The sequence below is a fragment of the Boleophthalmus pectinirostris genome, unplaced genomic scaffold, assembly GCF_026225935.1.
Source record: "Boleophthalmus pectinirostris isolate CB_2022bp ecotype Guang Dong unplaced genomic scaffold, ASM2622593v1 HiC_scaffold_11, whole genome shotgun sequence".
Classification (NCBI taxonomy): Eukaryota; Metazoa; Chordata; class Actinopteri; order Gobiiformes; family Gobiidae; genus Boleophthalmus; species Boleophthalmus pectinirostris.
This window is the reverse complement of record NW_026570994.1, coordinates 17,847,631-17,862,584: the sequence shown is the minus strand read 5'-3', so window position 1 is coordinate 17,862,584 and position 14,954 is coordinate 17,847,631. Positions and strand designations below refer to the sequence as shown.

The window sequence follows — 14,954 nt, the reverse complement described above, 5'->3', positions numbered from 1 at the left end:
GTGCGTACGCTGATATGAACGTGCGTACGCTGATATGAACGTGCGTACGCTGATATGAACGTGTGTACGCTGATATGAACGTGCGTACGCTGATATGAACGTGCGTACGCTGATATGAACGTGCGTACGCTGATATGAACGTGCGTACGCTGATATGAACGTGCGTACGCTGATATGAACGTGCGTACGCTGATATGAACGTGTGTACGCTGATATGAACGTGTACGTGATATGAACGCTGATATGAACGTACGCGATATGAACGTGCGTACGCTGATATGAACGTGCGTACGCTGATATGAACGTGTACGCTGATATGAACGTGCGTACGCTGATATGAACGTGCGTACGCTGATATGAACGTGCGTACGCTGATATGACGTGTACGCCGTGTACGCTGATATGAACGCGTGTACGCTGATATGAACGTGCGTACGCTGATATGACGCGCGTACGCTGATATGAACGTGTACGCTGATATGAACTGATATGACGTGTACGCGTGTGTACGCTGATATGAACGTGTGTACGCTGATATGAACGTGTGTACGCTGATATGAACGTGTGTACGCTGATATGAACGTGTGTACGCTGATATGAATCTTACAAATGGGACGAGTCTTTAAAAATATTTATACCAGATATTTCAGTTTGTGGACGTGGTATAAGAGCATTAAACAAATTAAAACCGTGCATTCAGCAGTTTTAACACAATCTGAGTGAGTTTATGATTTCATGGATTATATTCAGATAATACTTGTGTATCTGCCACAGCTGCCTCAGGGCAGTGTGGCTGCCAAGTCTGCGCCTACAGCGTCTCCCAGGACTGAGCTCTGATCAAACTGACACATTTGTGTTGGATACTTTAATATCTAAACTCAGGAGAACATTTTTGGCCAAAGAAACCAAACCAAAGAAACCAAACCCAAGTTTGTGCACAAAGACCCCCGGACAAAATGGTATGTAAATAATTATATTTTATTTCAAATAAATTTGTTTGTTCCACTGGGTGTGGGGCTTGGTGCAGATGACAGTTAAACTGCTCATTTCACTGAAACATAGTTAACATAACTGGATTTTTTATTTATTTTTTTTAACACACACATATGGAGAGGTGATGCCATAACCGATACCTAGAAAACATGGAGCACAACTTGTCTAAACAGTTATTATTAGACAATAATGTAAAATTGTTCCTGCATTTTGGATGGAATTTTCTGTATTGATGACAAAGGTATTTTTGCTACTTCCTGTATTTTTGTACCTTTCTTTGCCCCACTTTGGGCCAATATATTTGTTGACATGGTATATAAATAAATTTGACCTTTTGACCTTTCTCCTCTCCTCCCACCCCTCTTCTTCCTCCTCTTCCTCCGCAGCTCTCGTCGACTCTGCGTATCCGAACCGTGCGTCCCTCCAGTTACCACGAGGCGAAGCAGGCGGCGGCTGAGTACCACTCGGCCAAACAGACTCTGTTCAGGGCGTTTCAGAAGGCCGGTCTGGGCGCCTGGGTCAAAAAGCCCATAGAGCAAGACCAGTTCGCCCTGACCACCTGAGTGCGCCCCCTGCTGGCCAACATCAGCCTCTGCAGCGACTGTTGTCTGTCGGGAGCGAGTTCGAGTGAATCAAGCGTCTTTCGGATGAATCGTGGAAAAATCCGAAGAATTTGTGATGTCAAAAACACGGAAAAACTGATAACATTCCCCTTAATTTTCTAGCCAGCATCCCACATTATCAAGTCTGTTATGCAACTTTATATAAAATACACGGACATTGTACAGAAGATTTTATGGGAATGAATCGTCAGCTGCGTAAGCTTCAAGTTTATATGGATAGAGAAGTTTTTTTGCATGTTTTAACGATACCAAAATCATGTCCAATTTGGTATATCTGTATTGTGCTACCAGTGTTGTTAAAAAATTCAGAATGTGCTGTTTGCGATTTGTAAAACTCGAAATCGCAAATTATTTTTTTGTGTTAAAGTTTAAAAAGACGCACAGCTACACGTCTACTGTAATATTGCACCGATGTTTTTTTGTTAAATCCGTCCGAAAGTCTTGTATGTTTTGGTTTAAAAAAAATATACTGAAATTAAAATGTCAGGAATGGATAAGAAACAGTAACTTAGGTCAAATAATGTCAAAATTTTGATTTGAATTCAGGGTTTTGTGTCAACTGCCAATCTGCAAAGAGACACTTTCTATTGTACAATTGTAGGCGATAGTTTAGATAGTTTTTAGAAATTTAAAAATGTCCAGGAAATGTATCTCGATTGGACAAAATTGCAATAATATTACGCTTGGTTGCACAAAAATGTAGGTAAATATCGGTCAACCTTTTTCGTTTCCGTTCATTGCATTTTAGTGGGGAAATATGTAGAGAAATCATGATAAAAATTAGCACTTTTAATTCAAATCCAAGCTAAAGTTTCTAGATTTGAAATAGCGAAAGTTTAGTTGAAATCCTAGCTAGTTTTGAACGATTTAAGGGGAAGAATTTTGCCCGTAAAGTAACACGATTAGTAGCATCTTGTAGTATGGCAAGTCACACAGGTAGGATGTAGTGATGCATTGTGGGAAATGCAGTTTTCTGGCAGGCTTGTAGCTTCAGTGCATGGCAGTGCATGGGATCGCTGCTCATTCACCTGCGAGGAAATATATTAAAAAAAAATAAGAATTAAACTTTTCAGAATCAAGTCTTTTGTAGCTACAGAATTTAAGGATTTGAAAAGGAAATAAAAATAACAGTGTAAAGGCGCGCTACGTAACATTTCTGGAGGGCGGTCCGTTATTTGCTTGTCTCTGGAGATGCTATTGCGTTGCTGGGAATGTTCCACAGTATGGCATTATTGTTTTTTAATCATTACCGTGAGCGGAATCGCCTCCCCAAAGATCTGACCTGTAACTCATCCTGGCTTTGCTTGTTGTTTCCATGGTGATAAATAAGTTTAATGCAATATTCTGGAAGATTTCAGATTCATTTTGCTAGAAATGTTCCACAGTGTTTCATTAAACATATCCATCTCACTTTTATTCATTTACAAAATTCAAAAATAAATTTTTTACTGTGAATGGAAACGCCTCCCCACAGATCTGACCTGTATCCTGGTTTGGTGACATCCTGTGCTTATTTCCGTGGTAACAGTCAAGTTTATTGCAATACTGTGGAAAATTTCAGGTTAATTTAGCTAGAAATGTTCCACAGTATAGCATTAAATGTATCCACCTTGCATTTTTTCATCTACAAAGCTCAAAAATACAAATTTTTTTTTAGTGTCAGCAGAATTGCCTCTCCACAGATCTGACCTGTAACTCAGCTTGGTGGCATTGTTTGCTTGTTGTCTCCATGGCGATAAATACGTTTAATGTAATTCTATGGAAGATTTCAGGTTAATATAGCTAGAAATGTTCCACAGTATGGCATTAAACGTATCAACCTTGCATTTATTCATCTACAAAATTCAAAAAGTTCAATTCGGAATCGCCTCCCCACAGATCTGACCTGTATCTGTATCCTGGTTTGCTGACATCCTGTGCCTGTTTCCATGGTAACAGACCAGTTTAATGCCATGCTGTGGAAGATTTCAGATACATTTTGCTAGAAATATTCCACAATATGGCATTAAACCTTGCATTTTTTCACCTACAAAACTCAAAAATACATACATTTTTACTATGATCGGAATCACTTCCCCACAGATCTGACCTGTAACTCTTTGCTTGTTGTCTCCATGGCGATAGATAAGTTTAATGCAATGCTGTGGAAGATTTCAGATTAATTTAGCTAGAAATGTTCCACAGTATGGCATTAAACGTATCCACCTTGCTTTTATTCATCTACAAAACTCAAAAATGCGTACGTTTTTAGTGTCTCCATGGTAACAGACAAGTTTTATGCAATACTGCGGACTATTCCGGGCAAAACAGCAGCCGCATCTCCGTGAGCTTAAGCCAGTGACGGACCCTCCACCCTCCAGAAAAGTTCCACGGTGCAGCTTTACAGGCAGATCCATTTCATTTCCGGTAGTGTAGATCTCAGACGTGAGTGCTGTTTGTACGAATCGCCACACTGACGTTTTAGCTAAAACACGGTTCCTATGCAAATGAGTTTAATCTATGAAATCTGATTCTTAATATTTAAATGTATTGTCGGTAAATTATCTGTTGTATCGTCCTAGAATGGTCCAAAATATGACAATACTTCATTCAGAAATACTAGTATAATACTATGATCTAGTACTAACAGAAAGGTGTTCAGACTTTATACTAACCATTGGTGGATGACGTACTCAAATTTGTTACTTAAGTAAAAGTACAGCTACTGGGGCAAAATATGACCCAAGTAAAACTAAAAGTATCACATGAAAAAAATCAACTCAAGTATTTTAAGTTAGTTTTAATGTGCCTGTTTAAAAATATACTTTAAGAGTAAAAAGTAGAAGTATTTTGCAGAGAGTTTTAGAATGTTTAAAGGAGATTTTAAGTGATTTCTATTGATTTCTTAATTTAATCTAGCTGTTTTTGTGTTTTTAAGTATTTGATTTGCTGAAAATTGGGACGTTAACTCAAATTAAATGTGATAAAAAATAAGTTTCAGCCATTTCAGCAGGTGGCAAACTATAAAGAAAAGTACTTTCACTTTTTAGTCCTGTTCAAAGATGTAGTGGAGTAGAAAGTACAGACACCTGCTCTCAAATGTAGTGAAGTAAAAGTAAAAAGTATCCAGTGTAAAATGTACTTAAGTAAAGTACAGATACTTAAACATTGTACTTTTACTTTTGTACATCATTAAGTTCCACCACTGACGTTAATCCTGTTTTGATGTTGTCGTGCCAAGTCAAATTTGAGGCCTTGAAAAGAAAAAAATCAGCTCACAAACAAAAAACTAAAAATTAAATGCGCATTATGTAATTTTCTCGTCTCCTGCTTGTCACCATGGAGCTATTACTGTCATGTCTGGAATGTTCCGCAGTACGTCATCAAACTAACTTACCACGTGTTTATATTGCCAAAAGAAATACCTCGTAAAAACACGCATTCTTGCTGTGAATGCGGCTCGCCTCTTGATAGATCTGACTCGTGGCTTGATTCTCTGGAGATGGATAAGTTTAATGCTCTACTGCGAAACATTCCGGGCGAAGGAATAACACTAAAGGTGCTGTTTATGATTTATTTTCTCACGTATTTGCGCAAAATTAATCTTGCGCCATTGTATAAGCAGCTGTTGAGGTCAAAATAAACTGTATCGAAATATAAAGTGTTTTAACGTCCGAGGATCAGGAAGTGCACTGTTAGCATGCTAGTTATCGTCGCTCTGGCCTCTAAACATTGTCAAAACCGCTTATAAACTGAATAATTAGGATGCTCTGAATGAATAAAGTAAGTGAGGAAGAACTTTTGGACCACTGCGAAACTGTTTTAAACAAATTAATCGTGTTTTTGATGATTTTAAAACCGTAAAAATCAGGTACAAGGTCTTTAAGTTTTCATGGTTACATTAAAATTCAAAAATTCTAACCATAATCTATCAAAATTTGCTAAGAAATCCTGGAAATTTTGTAAACAATAGTAGTATAGAATCAAATTTTGACGTTACCTTTGCATAGGAACCTCGTATCCATGGCGACATTGTTTACGTCTGAAAACCTGTGTCCGATGTCAAAATCAGCTCCCTTTAAACTTTCCGATGTCCTCCTCTTGTAAGATACGACCAAACTTTTCAGTCACTTTGTTGCATGTAAAAAAAATATATATAAAAAACGAAAATAAAAACCTCGAATCCTTAACTAAGAAATGGGGGATTTAGTGTCAAAAACAGTTGCACTATTACAAAGGTTTTCAAAAGTTATGCAAAGAATTGTACAAAAATTGTCTCCCGCGTTTGAAGTATGCAGCAGGGCCTTTTTAAACAGCATTTAAACCAGCTAATCTTTTTATTTTTCATGTTTTAAATCATGTTTTAAAAGCTCACCAAAGAGATCGAAATGTCTAATACGCATTTACCATTCTGTGTGATCATCGTCCTTTGTGCGAAATTTTTAAAAATACAATTACAACGTTCAAAAATCGATCCGTTTTTGTATGTTGAGTGAGTTCAAAATGTTTCTGCAAATCCTTGATACGGAATTTTTGCTATTTCAAATTTTAAGTTTTGGAATTTGGTTCGAGTTGCTTACAAAATCGCGAGTGTTTTGTGGTGTTTAAACTATTTTTGTAGTAGTTTAGTGAAATAGGGCATTAAAATATTGTACGATTAACTACACTAATTTTATTTAAAAATTCTGATTGAAAAAAGCGTGTATTTTAGCTTAAAATGTATGCTAAAGAGATTGTAATATGCTAACTTGGCGCTAGCAAAAACCAATGTAAAAGCCTGTTATTTGTAGCTAGCCCGCTAATGCTAAGGCTATGCTTACGCTATTTTTAGCAAGCTAGCTTATCTGTTTTTTGCTATATTTTTATAAAACTTTAAGAACAACAAAAAATAAATAAATAAAAATACATTCTGTTGATCTAAAGAATAAAAAAAAAAGGGAAAACTTAGTAAAACTTTTTCAGGTAACACAATTTGGGACCAAGAATATAAATAACTGTTGTTTAGCTAATACCTCAATGAAAATGTAGTTTACGTTTTTTTATTTATTCTCAGTCACTGTCTTAAATTTCACCAAAACGACGCTATTTTTGCTTAGTTTTTTTCACAGAAATGAACAAAACTATCAACGATTTGCAGAAACGTTCACATTTTCCCGTCTATTTCACTAACCTTTGTCGTTTAACCTGTCGTTTACCATAACAGACCTCCATAGCTGTACAAAGTTATATTTTTTGAAACTTGGACAATGTTTTGTTTCTGTACAAATGCTCTAGTTTTGTTTTCTCCATGCGTTTCTTTGGCAGTCTGCATGCTTTTGTGTGTTGTCTTAATGCTAAACGGGCCCCACGGGTGACACCGGGGAACAGCACTTTTTTTTTTTTTTTGACTCCAGGTTAGTGCTAGAGACTCGGGTCTGGTTGCCACGGCGATGTGTTAGCACCTGTAGCTATGGAACTTTTTTTTTTTTTTTTTTTTTTTACTGTTTTACGTTTTATTTTACGATGTAAGTTGAGGTAAGGGTAATGGTTGACGAATGTGTTTTTTTAAGGTGTGTTGTGTAACTTTTTGGCCGTCACCTACTTGTTTCTATGGATACGGTTTGTCATTGCTCTGCCTGGAATGTTCCACAGTGTGACTTTAAACAGCTCTACCTTACGTCTACTCAATTACAAGCAGTTTTATAGCTCAAAAGTACCTAGAAAAACATGGATTTTGACTGTGAACGGCGTCGCCTCTCCACAGATCTGACCTGTAACTGGGTCTGGTTTGGTTTCCGTGAAGATAGAAAGGTTTAATGCCATACTGTGGAACATTCCAGACGAAGCAATAAGCGTTTCCATTTAACGGACGCTCCAAAATAAAAGCTACACATTGCACTTTTAAATTTACGTCTGCAAACATTTAAAAGTCCCCAAACCGTTTTCCTCCTTGAGTTGTCAGAAATATCGAAAAATCTGATACTAATCGATACTAAAACTAGTATCGAAACTAGATCCTCGTTTTTCACAGGTATCGATACTAAAAAAATCACATTGACATGACCGAAATGAAGCTTTCCTGAATAGTTTTAAAATGATTTTGAGCTGTATCAGAACAAGTATAAGAGCACATAGACTTGGTCCTGGTTTAGACCTGGTTTAGACCTGGTTTAGACCTGGTTTAGACCTGGACCACAGAGGATTACACAGATATAAGACCACATAAGAACAGAAAAGAAACTATACTATGATTTAACGTTGAAAAACACATTCTATTCAGCACTGAGTCTGTTCCTTAGTATCGAAATCGAGTTTGAAATTTTAGTATCGTGACAACACTAGTTCCTAAACTTAACCAAACCCTAACCTTAACTTAACTTAACCATCTCATAATTTTAAAGTTGTCATGTTTCGCTGTTTTCTGATTTGTGTTTTAATGTCATTTTCTCGTCATAAACAGACCTGGAGTTGTGTTTTGTTTCGTTACACCATTATTTGACACACAAACTCTGCATATTTAGGCTTAGTTCTTCTCTCAAACGGAAAAAACTCTGGATAATTTCAGCCCTGGAATTGCTGTAATCTACTAAACTAAAGGTAAAAGGAGCTGGAAATTTGAAAACGACCACATACAAACAGAGCATTTTGAGTTTTGGAGACAGACTAATAATAAAAATGTTACTCAAAACACAACTCCAGGTCTGTTTTTGAGGAGTTAACAACATTAAAACGTGACTTAACACTCACGAGAGTCAATTTTGCGTAATATAATACCTCTAAAGTTTAACTTTATTCCGAACTTCATCTCTTTGACCGACCAATCAGAGCACGGCGTCCCTCCCGACCTGACATTCTAGCGTTAACCTTGTATTTAAGGGAACAGTGTTTGGGTTCAGACGGGAGACTAGAGTAAGGGGTTTTAGCATCTGTCTGTGTGTTGGTTGGTTTGTTGTTGCATTTGCAGTTTTCCGAATGGTTCATGCAGAGATATATTTTGGTTTTCGGCCCCAGGTATTATAATGATTCTGACTATAGCAGACACGGGCCTGTGCATGAGCTCTTATGTAAAGCATGTTATAAATATGTAGAAAAAAGTCGCGTCACTGATCTAGAAATGTTTAATAAATGCTCTAACTGTTACCCACTCTGGACTTTTATTTCATCTTTGGTGTCTAATCATTTTAAAGCAGCACTGTGTAACTTTTATGATGGAAATACCTCGTAAAAACAGACAGACTTGTGGCTTGTTTCTCTGGAGATAGATAAGTTTAACGCTGTACTGTGAAACATTTCGGGCAAAGGAATCTCCAGAGAAGTTACACAGCCCAACTTTTAACATGGGTGTAGTAAATATTTGGCCTAATCAATGTCCCAAATTGTACTTGTACATACTTAAAGGTGCTGCTTATGGTTTTTTTCCCCATGTACCGTAAATTCCAGACTATAAGCCACTACTTTTTTCTTACACTTTGAAGCCTGCAGCTAATAAAATGATGCAGTGAATACATGGACGGATTCTTTGTTTTTCTCTCCAGCGACTAGGTCAGAAATCAGAATACGCTAGATGGTTCGCAAAAGCCCTGGAAGTGCAAGTTCAGGCACCAGCCAATCAGCGAAGAGCCATATATTCTGTGTTGGCAACGATTCCCGAGATCGAGGATTTAAAGCCGGAACAAAGAGAAAGTTTGGTGAATTTTATCAAGGGGAAAGATGGTATTGCCCCTTTTCCTACATCATTTGGCGGATTACATACATCACAACCAAATTGCAGCGATTGGTTAAATAAAAAAAGTAACTGCGAGTGAACAAATCCTAATGCTGCGAATCCTAATGAATCAGGCTATTTTTGAACAAGACTGAAAAGTAAAAATATGTTTACTATAGTTTGAGCCTGGCATATTTTGAACACATTCATAGTCCAAACAAACTAAATATACAAATAAAAACATAAAAATAAAAATTTATCGATTCAATTGTTTCAGCTGAAAAAGAATGCACAAATCTTTTTGTGTTTGAAGCTTTATTTGAAGCGTGGCCTGACCTCCTTGTCAAAGCCTGATCCCGTCAGATCTCAGAAGCTCAGCAGGGCCGGGCCTGGTCAGTACTTGGATTGGAGACACTGGGAAAATCAGGGGCCACAGGGGGGCGCCAGTCATAAAAACTGTTGTTGTGTCCTTAGGCAAGACACTTCACCCACATTGCCTAATATGAAAGCGGTGTGTGTGTGAGTGATAGTGTTGGTCAGAGGGACAGACGGCGCCGTCAGTATGCCCCAGGGCAGCTGTGGCTACAATAGTATCTTATCATCACTGGGTGTGGAGAAAAAGAATAATGACTCTATAAATGTTCTGTAAAGCGTCTTTGTGACATATGTCTGTGAAAAACGCTATATGAGACTTACTTAATTACTTACTTTTTTAAATCTCAAACTCTGCACAAAATACTTTTACTTTTTACTCTTTAAGCTTATTTTTAAACAGGTACTATTTTTAATGTGGCTTTAAATGTACCGTCTATCTCCATGGAGGCAAGCAGGTCAGATCTGTGGAGAGGCGACTCTACTTCTACAGTAAGAAAGCATGTTTTTAAATGTGTTTTTTATCAATTGAAACACCTGCAATTGGATACATGTAAGCTGGAGTTGAATGCCGTACTGCGGAACATTTTAGGCAAAGCAATGAAATCTCGTCCAGATTAAAGACAATCAATTTACAGGTCAGATCTGTGGAGAGGCAACACCACTCACAGAACGAATGTACGTTTTTCAAGATTTTTTTTTTTTTTAGATTTTATAACACTACACCAAACTACGTGATAAATAAGTTTAATGCCAAGCGACGAAAAGTTCCACAGAGCACCTTTAAGCCATTTTACCTGTCTTTTTTTTTTTCTTTTTCTTCAGAGTGTACGCTTTTAAAACATTTCAGGATTCCTTCTCCCTAATTTACCTTGAGCACTTACCTCCTCTGGCTCCATTTGTGTTGACAGTGATGCGATGATGACAAAATGGCCGCTGTGGAGAAAAACGCCGTCCCCCGCGCCCTCTCCTCCGTCTAAAACATCAACAATAACACGATATTTGATCTTAATGCCTCCATCTGGCTCCCGTTGGCCTGAACTCTATCACCTCGCCGCACCTGTCTGTAATCTGCGCCCGCCGAGGATTACCACGGCAACTCGGAAACCACAAAAAGAAAATGCTATTAGACGTAACTGCACGCGACGCCATTTTCGCCAACCGGAGCTAAAAGTGCGCGTCTGAAAGCAGGATTTCGGCTTTCAAGGGGGAGATTTTCAAATTACTGGCAAAAAATATATATATAAAAAGCCAAGAAGACAAGTTGTTTAGGCCATAAAAAGATTTGTGAGTGAGCAAAATTTAAAATCTCTTTAATATAGAAAAGCTTAGAAGTGGTGCAAGGAGTTAGTATCAAGACTGTAACTATGGATAATCACACTTCCCACTCCCCAGACGCTTCCTCTAACATAATGAAGTAGCAAATTTGCAGTTTTTCTAGTGTTTTTATTAGTGCTGTCAAGTGATAAAAAAAATTGATTAATTCTGATCTGTAATTAATTAATCTAATTAATCTCTTTTTTAATCTCACCTAAAAACTGCTGAGAAAAGCTTCAACTTGAGGTATTTTCATTTGAATTCATTATTACTTTATTTTCATACTATCATTAAAGTATCATCATTATTATTAGTATTACTAATCTGCATAAATAAACTCAACTTTACAACAAATAAACCAAAACCACTCTAGAGCCACATCAGCCTGTTTGATATTATAAACTGTTTAATGCAGTTTTGTAAAAGTCTCACAGAAACTAAACTTAAAACTGCATGGCTCATTTGCATTAACTAAGCGGAGAAAAAAAAAACGGTCTCGTGCGCTGATGCGGTTCAGCTTCTACTAAAGGACACGACTCAGTGGAATATAGATGTTCTCTCTGTGACAGAGGGATGTTGATGAAGGTGAGTCTGTTCTGTGTCTGTGTCGCGATGTTTTCAGAGATCAGACATGTGCAGGTTTATCGCAGATGCGGCGAGAACGGGAATGAAAATTACACTACAGTTCTTTGCGGGAGCGAGCGGAGCAGGACTGCACAGTGCGGGACTGTGTCCTAACAACACATAAAAACAGATTTTCTAATAAAGCAACTCGCACAGAAACAGTAAAGTTAGAGATTAAAAATGAGATAAACGCGATTAAAAAACATAACGCTCTAAATATAACTGTAGTTAATTAATTGCAATTAACGCGATAATTTGACACCCCTAGTTTTTATAAACATGTACGTAAAGGTGCGTCACGTAACTTTTCTGGTGGTGCGTCTGCCATAAGTTTGTCTCCATGGAGATGATGAGATGACGGTCGCTAGTATAACATTAAAGGCTGTAAAGAGGATTTTTAAGGGAAAAGAAATACAGCGACAGTCCTTTTTCAAATGTTGTGCAGGATCCCTCATTAGAAACATCTCCTCCCGCCTCCTTACTCTAGAAATCACGCTTGTTTACAGCCATGCGCATTCAAGAATTACTGTTTATGTGACCTGTCTAGAAATAATTTAGTGACCCACACGTCAGTTTTTAGACCCTTCGTCTGCTTCAATCGCACAATCGCTGGAAGAGATCTCCAAGAATCACCTCAGTTTGGCTTCGCTCCTTTTTTCCTTCTCTTCGTCTTTCTGACTTTCTTTTTCAGCGAACTGGTCATTGATTCTCATCCGCCATCGCAACAAATTTTGCGCGAAATGCGAGGAAGCTACAGTTTTAAAAAGCCAGTTACACTCGAAACGTAGGGCGTTTGATTGACGACCTAACAGCCAATAGAAAATGAGGCAGCCTCGTTTTCTTTTGGCTGATGTTTATCTGACCTCACTACGTCCACAGTTGATGGATTTTCATTCTTTTTTTTTTTTTTTTTTCAGCCTTTTCAGTCGTCTTTATTAGTTTGTTTAAATTGTGCATTTTCAGTGATACAGAAGTAATGGTGCGATCGACTGACATGACATGAGGCTCTTTCTGCAGGAGACATGTGCAGTAGAGTGAAGTGGCAAGGAGCAGCAGATACTGACACACAAGACTAGAGCGCCCCCTTGAGGCTTCAAGTGTGAAAATGTTAATATATAAGTCGCAGGAAACACCCAAACCATGAAAAAAGTGCAACTTTTAGTCCAAAAAATATGATATGTATTTTTCATTCCTCTGAAATACTGTGAAAAACATGTATTATTAATGTGATATTGGGCTCATCTTTCCGCAGATCTGACCTGTAACTCTCCACAGAAGCTGACAAGTCAAGATTCCAGGCAAAGTAGTGACATTCATAAGCAGAAAAGTTCCACATTGCAGCTTTTAAGTCCATATATCTAATTCTACTTTAGCCTCATTTCTCCAGGAGCTTTATCGATTTCCGTGCGTTTAGTTTCTTTCGCGCCACACTGAAAATAAAATCGACCGAACTGTTCACATGTACAAATATCGATCTGATCCCGCGTGAAGTTTTGGTCCCTCTCAGCTCCCGCACTCGTCGTGACTCGTTCGGCGGCGGACGAGTGTGAAAAAAAGGAAGGATTGCGTTTGTTTGTGGTCGTCGGTGTCCCTCTCGGGCTACTGTACCTACACGACTCCACGACGCGCCTCATTAAACGACTAATCGGGTTTGATCACGTAAACGAGCCGTGGCAAATGAGGAAGAGAGGGAGGAGAGGAGGAAGAGAGGAGGAAGAGTAGAAAGGAAGTGAAGAGCGGAGAGAGAATGTTAAGAGAGAAAGAGGGAGAGGGGCGGGGAGAGAAAGAACGAAACAGGAGAGGAACGAGAGAGGGGAGAGAGAGCGAGTGATAAGAGATAAAAAAGAGGGAGAGAGAGAGATTAAGGAAGAAAGAGAGAAACAAAGAAGAGGGAGGGAGAGAGAAAGAAGTATAGAAAGAACATGAAGAGGGAAGAGAGGGCGGAGAGAAGAGAGAATGTTAAGAAAGAGAGAGAGAGAGAGCAGAGGTTAGAGACAGAGGAGAGAGAAAAATGCAAATAAGAAAGAAAGAAAGAAAGAAAGAAAGGGGAGAAGAAGGAGAGAGGCAGGGAGGAAGGGGGAGAGGGATAGAGGGATAGACTAAAAGGATAGAAAGAAAGGAGAGAAAAGGGGAGGAGGGAAGAGAGAAACAGGGATAGACTAAAGATAAAAAAGAAAGGATAGAAAGAAAGGAGAAAAGGGAGAGAGAGCGAGTGGTTAGAGATAAAGGAGAGAGAGAGAGGGGGGGAGAAAGAGAGGAACAAAGGAGAGAGAGGAAGAGAGAAAGAAAGTGAAAAGCGGTGGTAAGAAAGAGAGACAGAGGAGAGAGGGAGGGGGAGAAAAATGCAAATAAGAAAGAAAGAATGAAAGAAAGAGGAAGGAGAGAGGGGGGACGGAGTGAGGAGCAAAGGAGAGAGAGGAAGAGAGAGAGAAGTATGGAAGGAAAGTGAAGAGGGAAGAAAGGACGTTAAGAGAGAGAGCAGAGGGAGAAAAAATTGAAAGAAAGAAAGGAGAGAGGGAGGATAGAGAGACAGAGGGATAGACTAAAAGGATAGAAAGAAAGGAGAGAGAGCGAGTGAGTGGTAAGACATAAAGGAGGGAGGAGGGGAGGAAGAGAGGGAAAAGGGAGAGAAAGGAGTATAGAAAGAAAGTAAAGTGAAGTGAAGGGGAGAGTGGATGGAGGGAAGAGAGCATTTTAAGAAAGAGAGAGGGAGAGGAAGAGAAAAATGGAAAAAAGAAAGAAAGAGGGGAAGGATAGAGCGTGTTAGAGAGAGGAAGAAGGGAGGAGAGAGACAGAGGGATAGACTAAAACAATAGGAAGAAAAGAGAGAAGGGAGAGAGAGTGAGGAAGGTGAGGAGGAGAAAGAAAAACAAAGGAGAGGGAGGGAGAGAGAAAGAAGTATAGAAAGAAAGTGAAGAGTGGAGAGAGAATGGTAAGAAAGAGAGAGAGAGAGCAGAAGTTAGAGACAAAGGAGAGGGAGGGAGAAAAAATTGGAAAGAAAGAAAGAAAGGGGAGAGGGAGGAGAGAGACAGAGGGATAGACTAAAAGGAGAGAAAGAAAGGAGAGAGAGAGAAGGGTAGAAAGGAAGAGAGAGACAGAGGGATAAACTGAAAGGATAGGAAGAAAGGAGAAAGGGGAGAGAGAGCGAGTGGTAAGAGATAAAGGAGAGAGGGATTGAGGAAGGGAGAAAGAGAGAAACAAAGGAGAGAGGGGGAATGGAGAGGGGAGCAAAGGAGAGAGAGGAAGACAGGAAGAAGTATAGAAAGTATAGAGGGGAGAGAGAACGTTAAGAAAGAGAGAGAGCAAAGATTAGAGACGGGGGGGAGAAAAAATTGAAAGGAAAAAAGAAAGAAAGAAAGAAA

General features: G+C 38.7%; 1 protein-coding gene across 1 annotated transcript in view; it reads left to right on the top strand.

Moving 5' to 3' along the window:
• Nucleotides 1-2,117, top strand: part of LOC110165606 (adenosine deaminase RNA specific B1) — a 130,722-nt gene extending 128,605 nt beyond the window's left edge. The window contains exon 11 of the mRNA XM_055164991.1: nucleotides 1,380-2,117. Within this exon, the coding sequence (XP_055020966.1) occupies nucleotides 1,380-1,556 (177 nt within the window). The 3' untranslated portion in view covers nucleotides 1,557-2,117. The remainder of the gene's footprint in view (nucleotides 1-1,379) is intronic.
• Nucleotides 2,118-14,954: the final 12,837 nt, after the last annotated feature.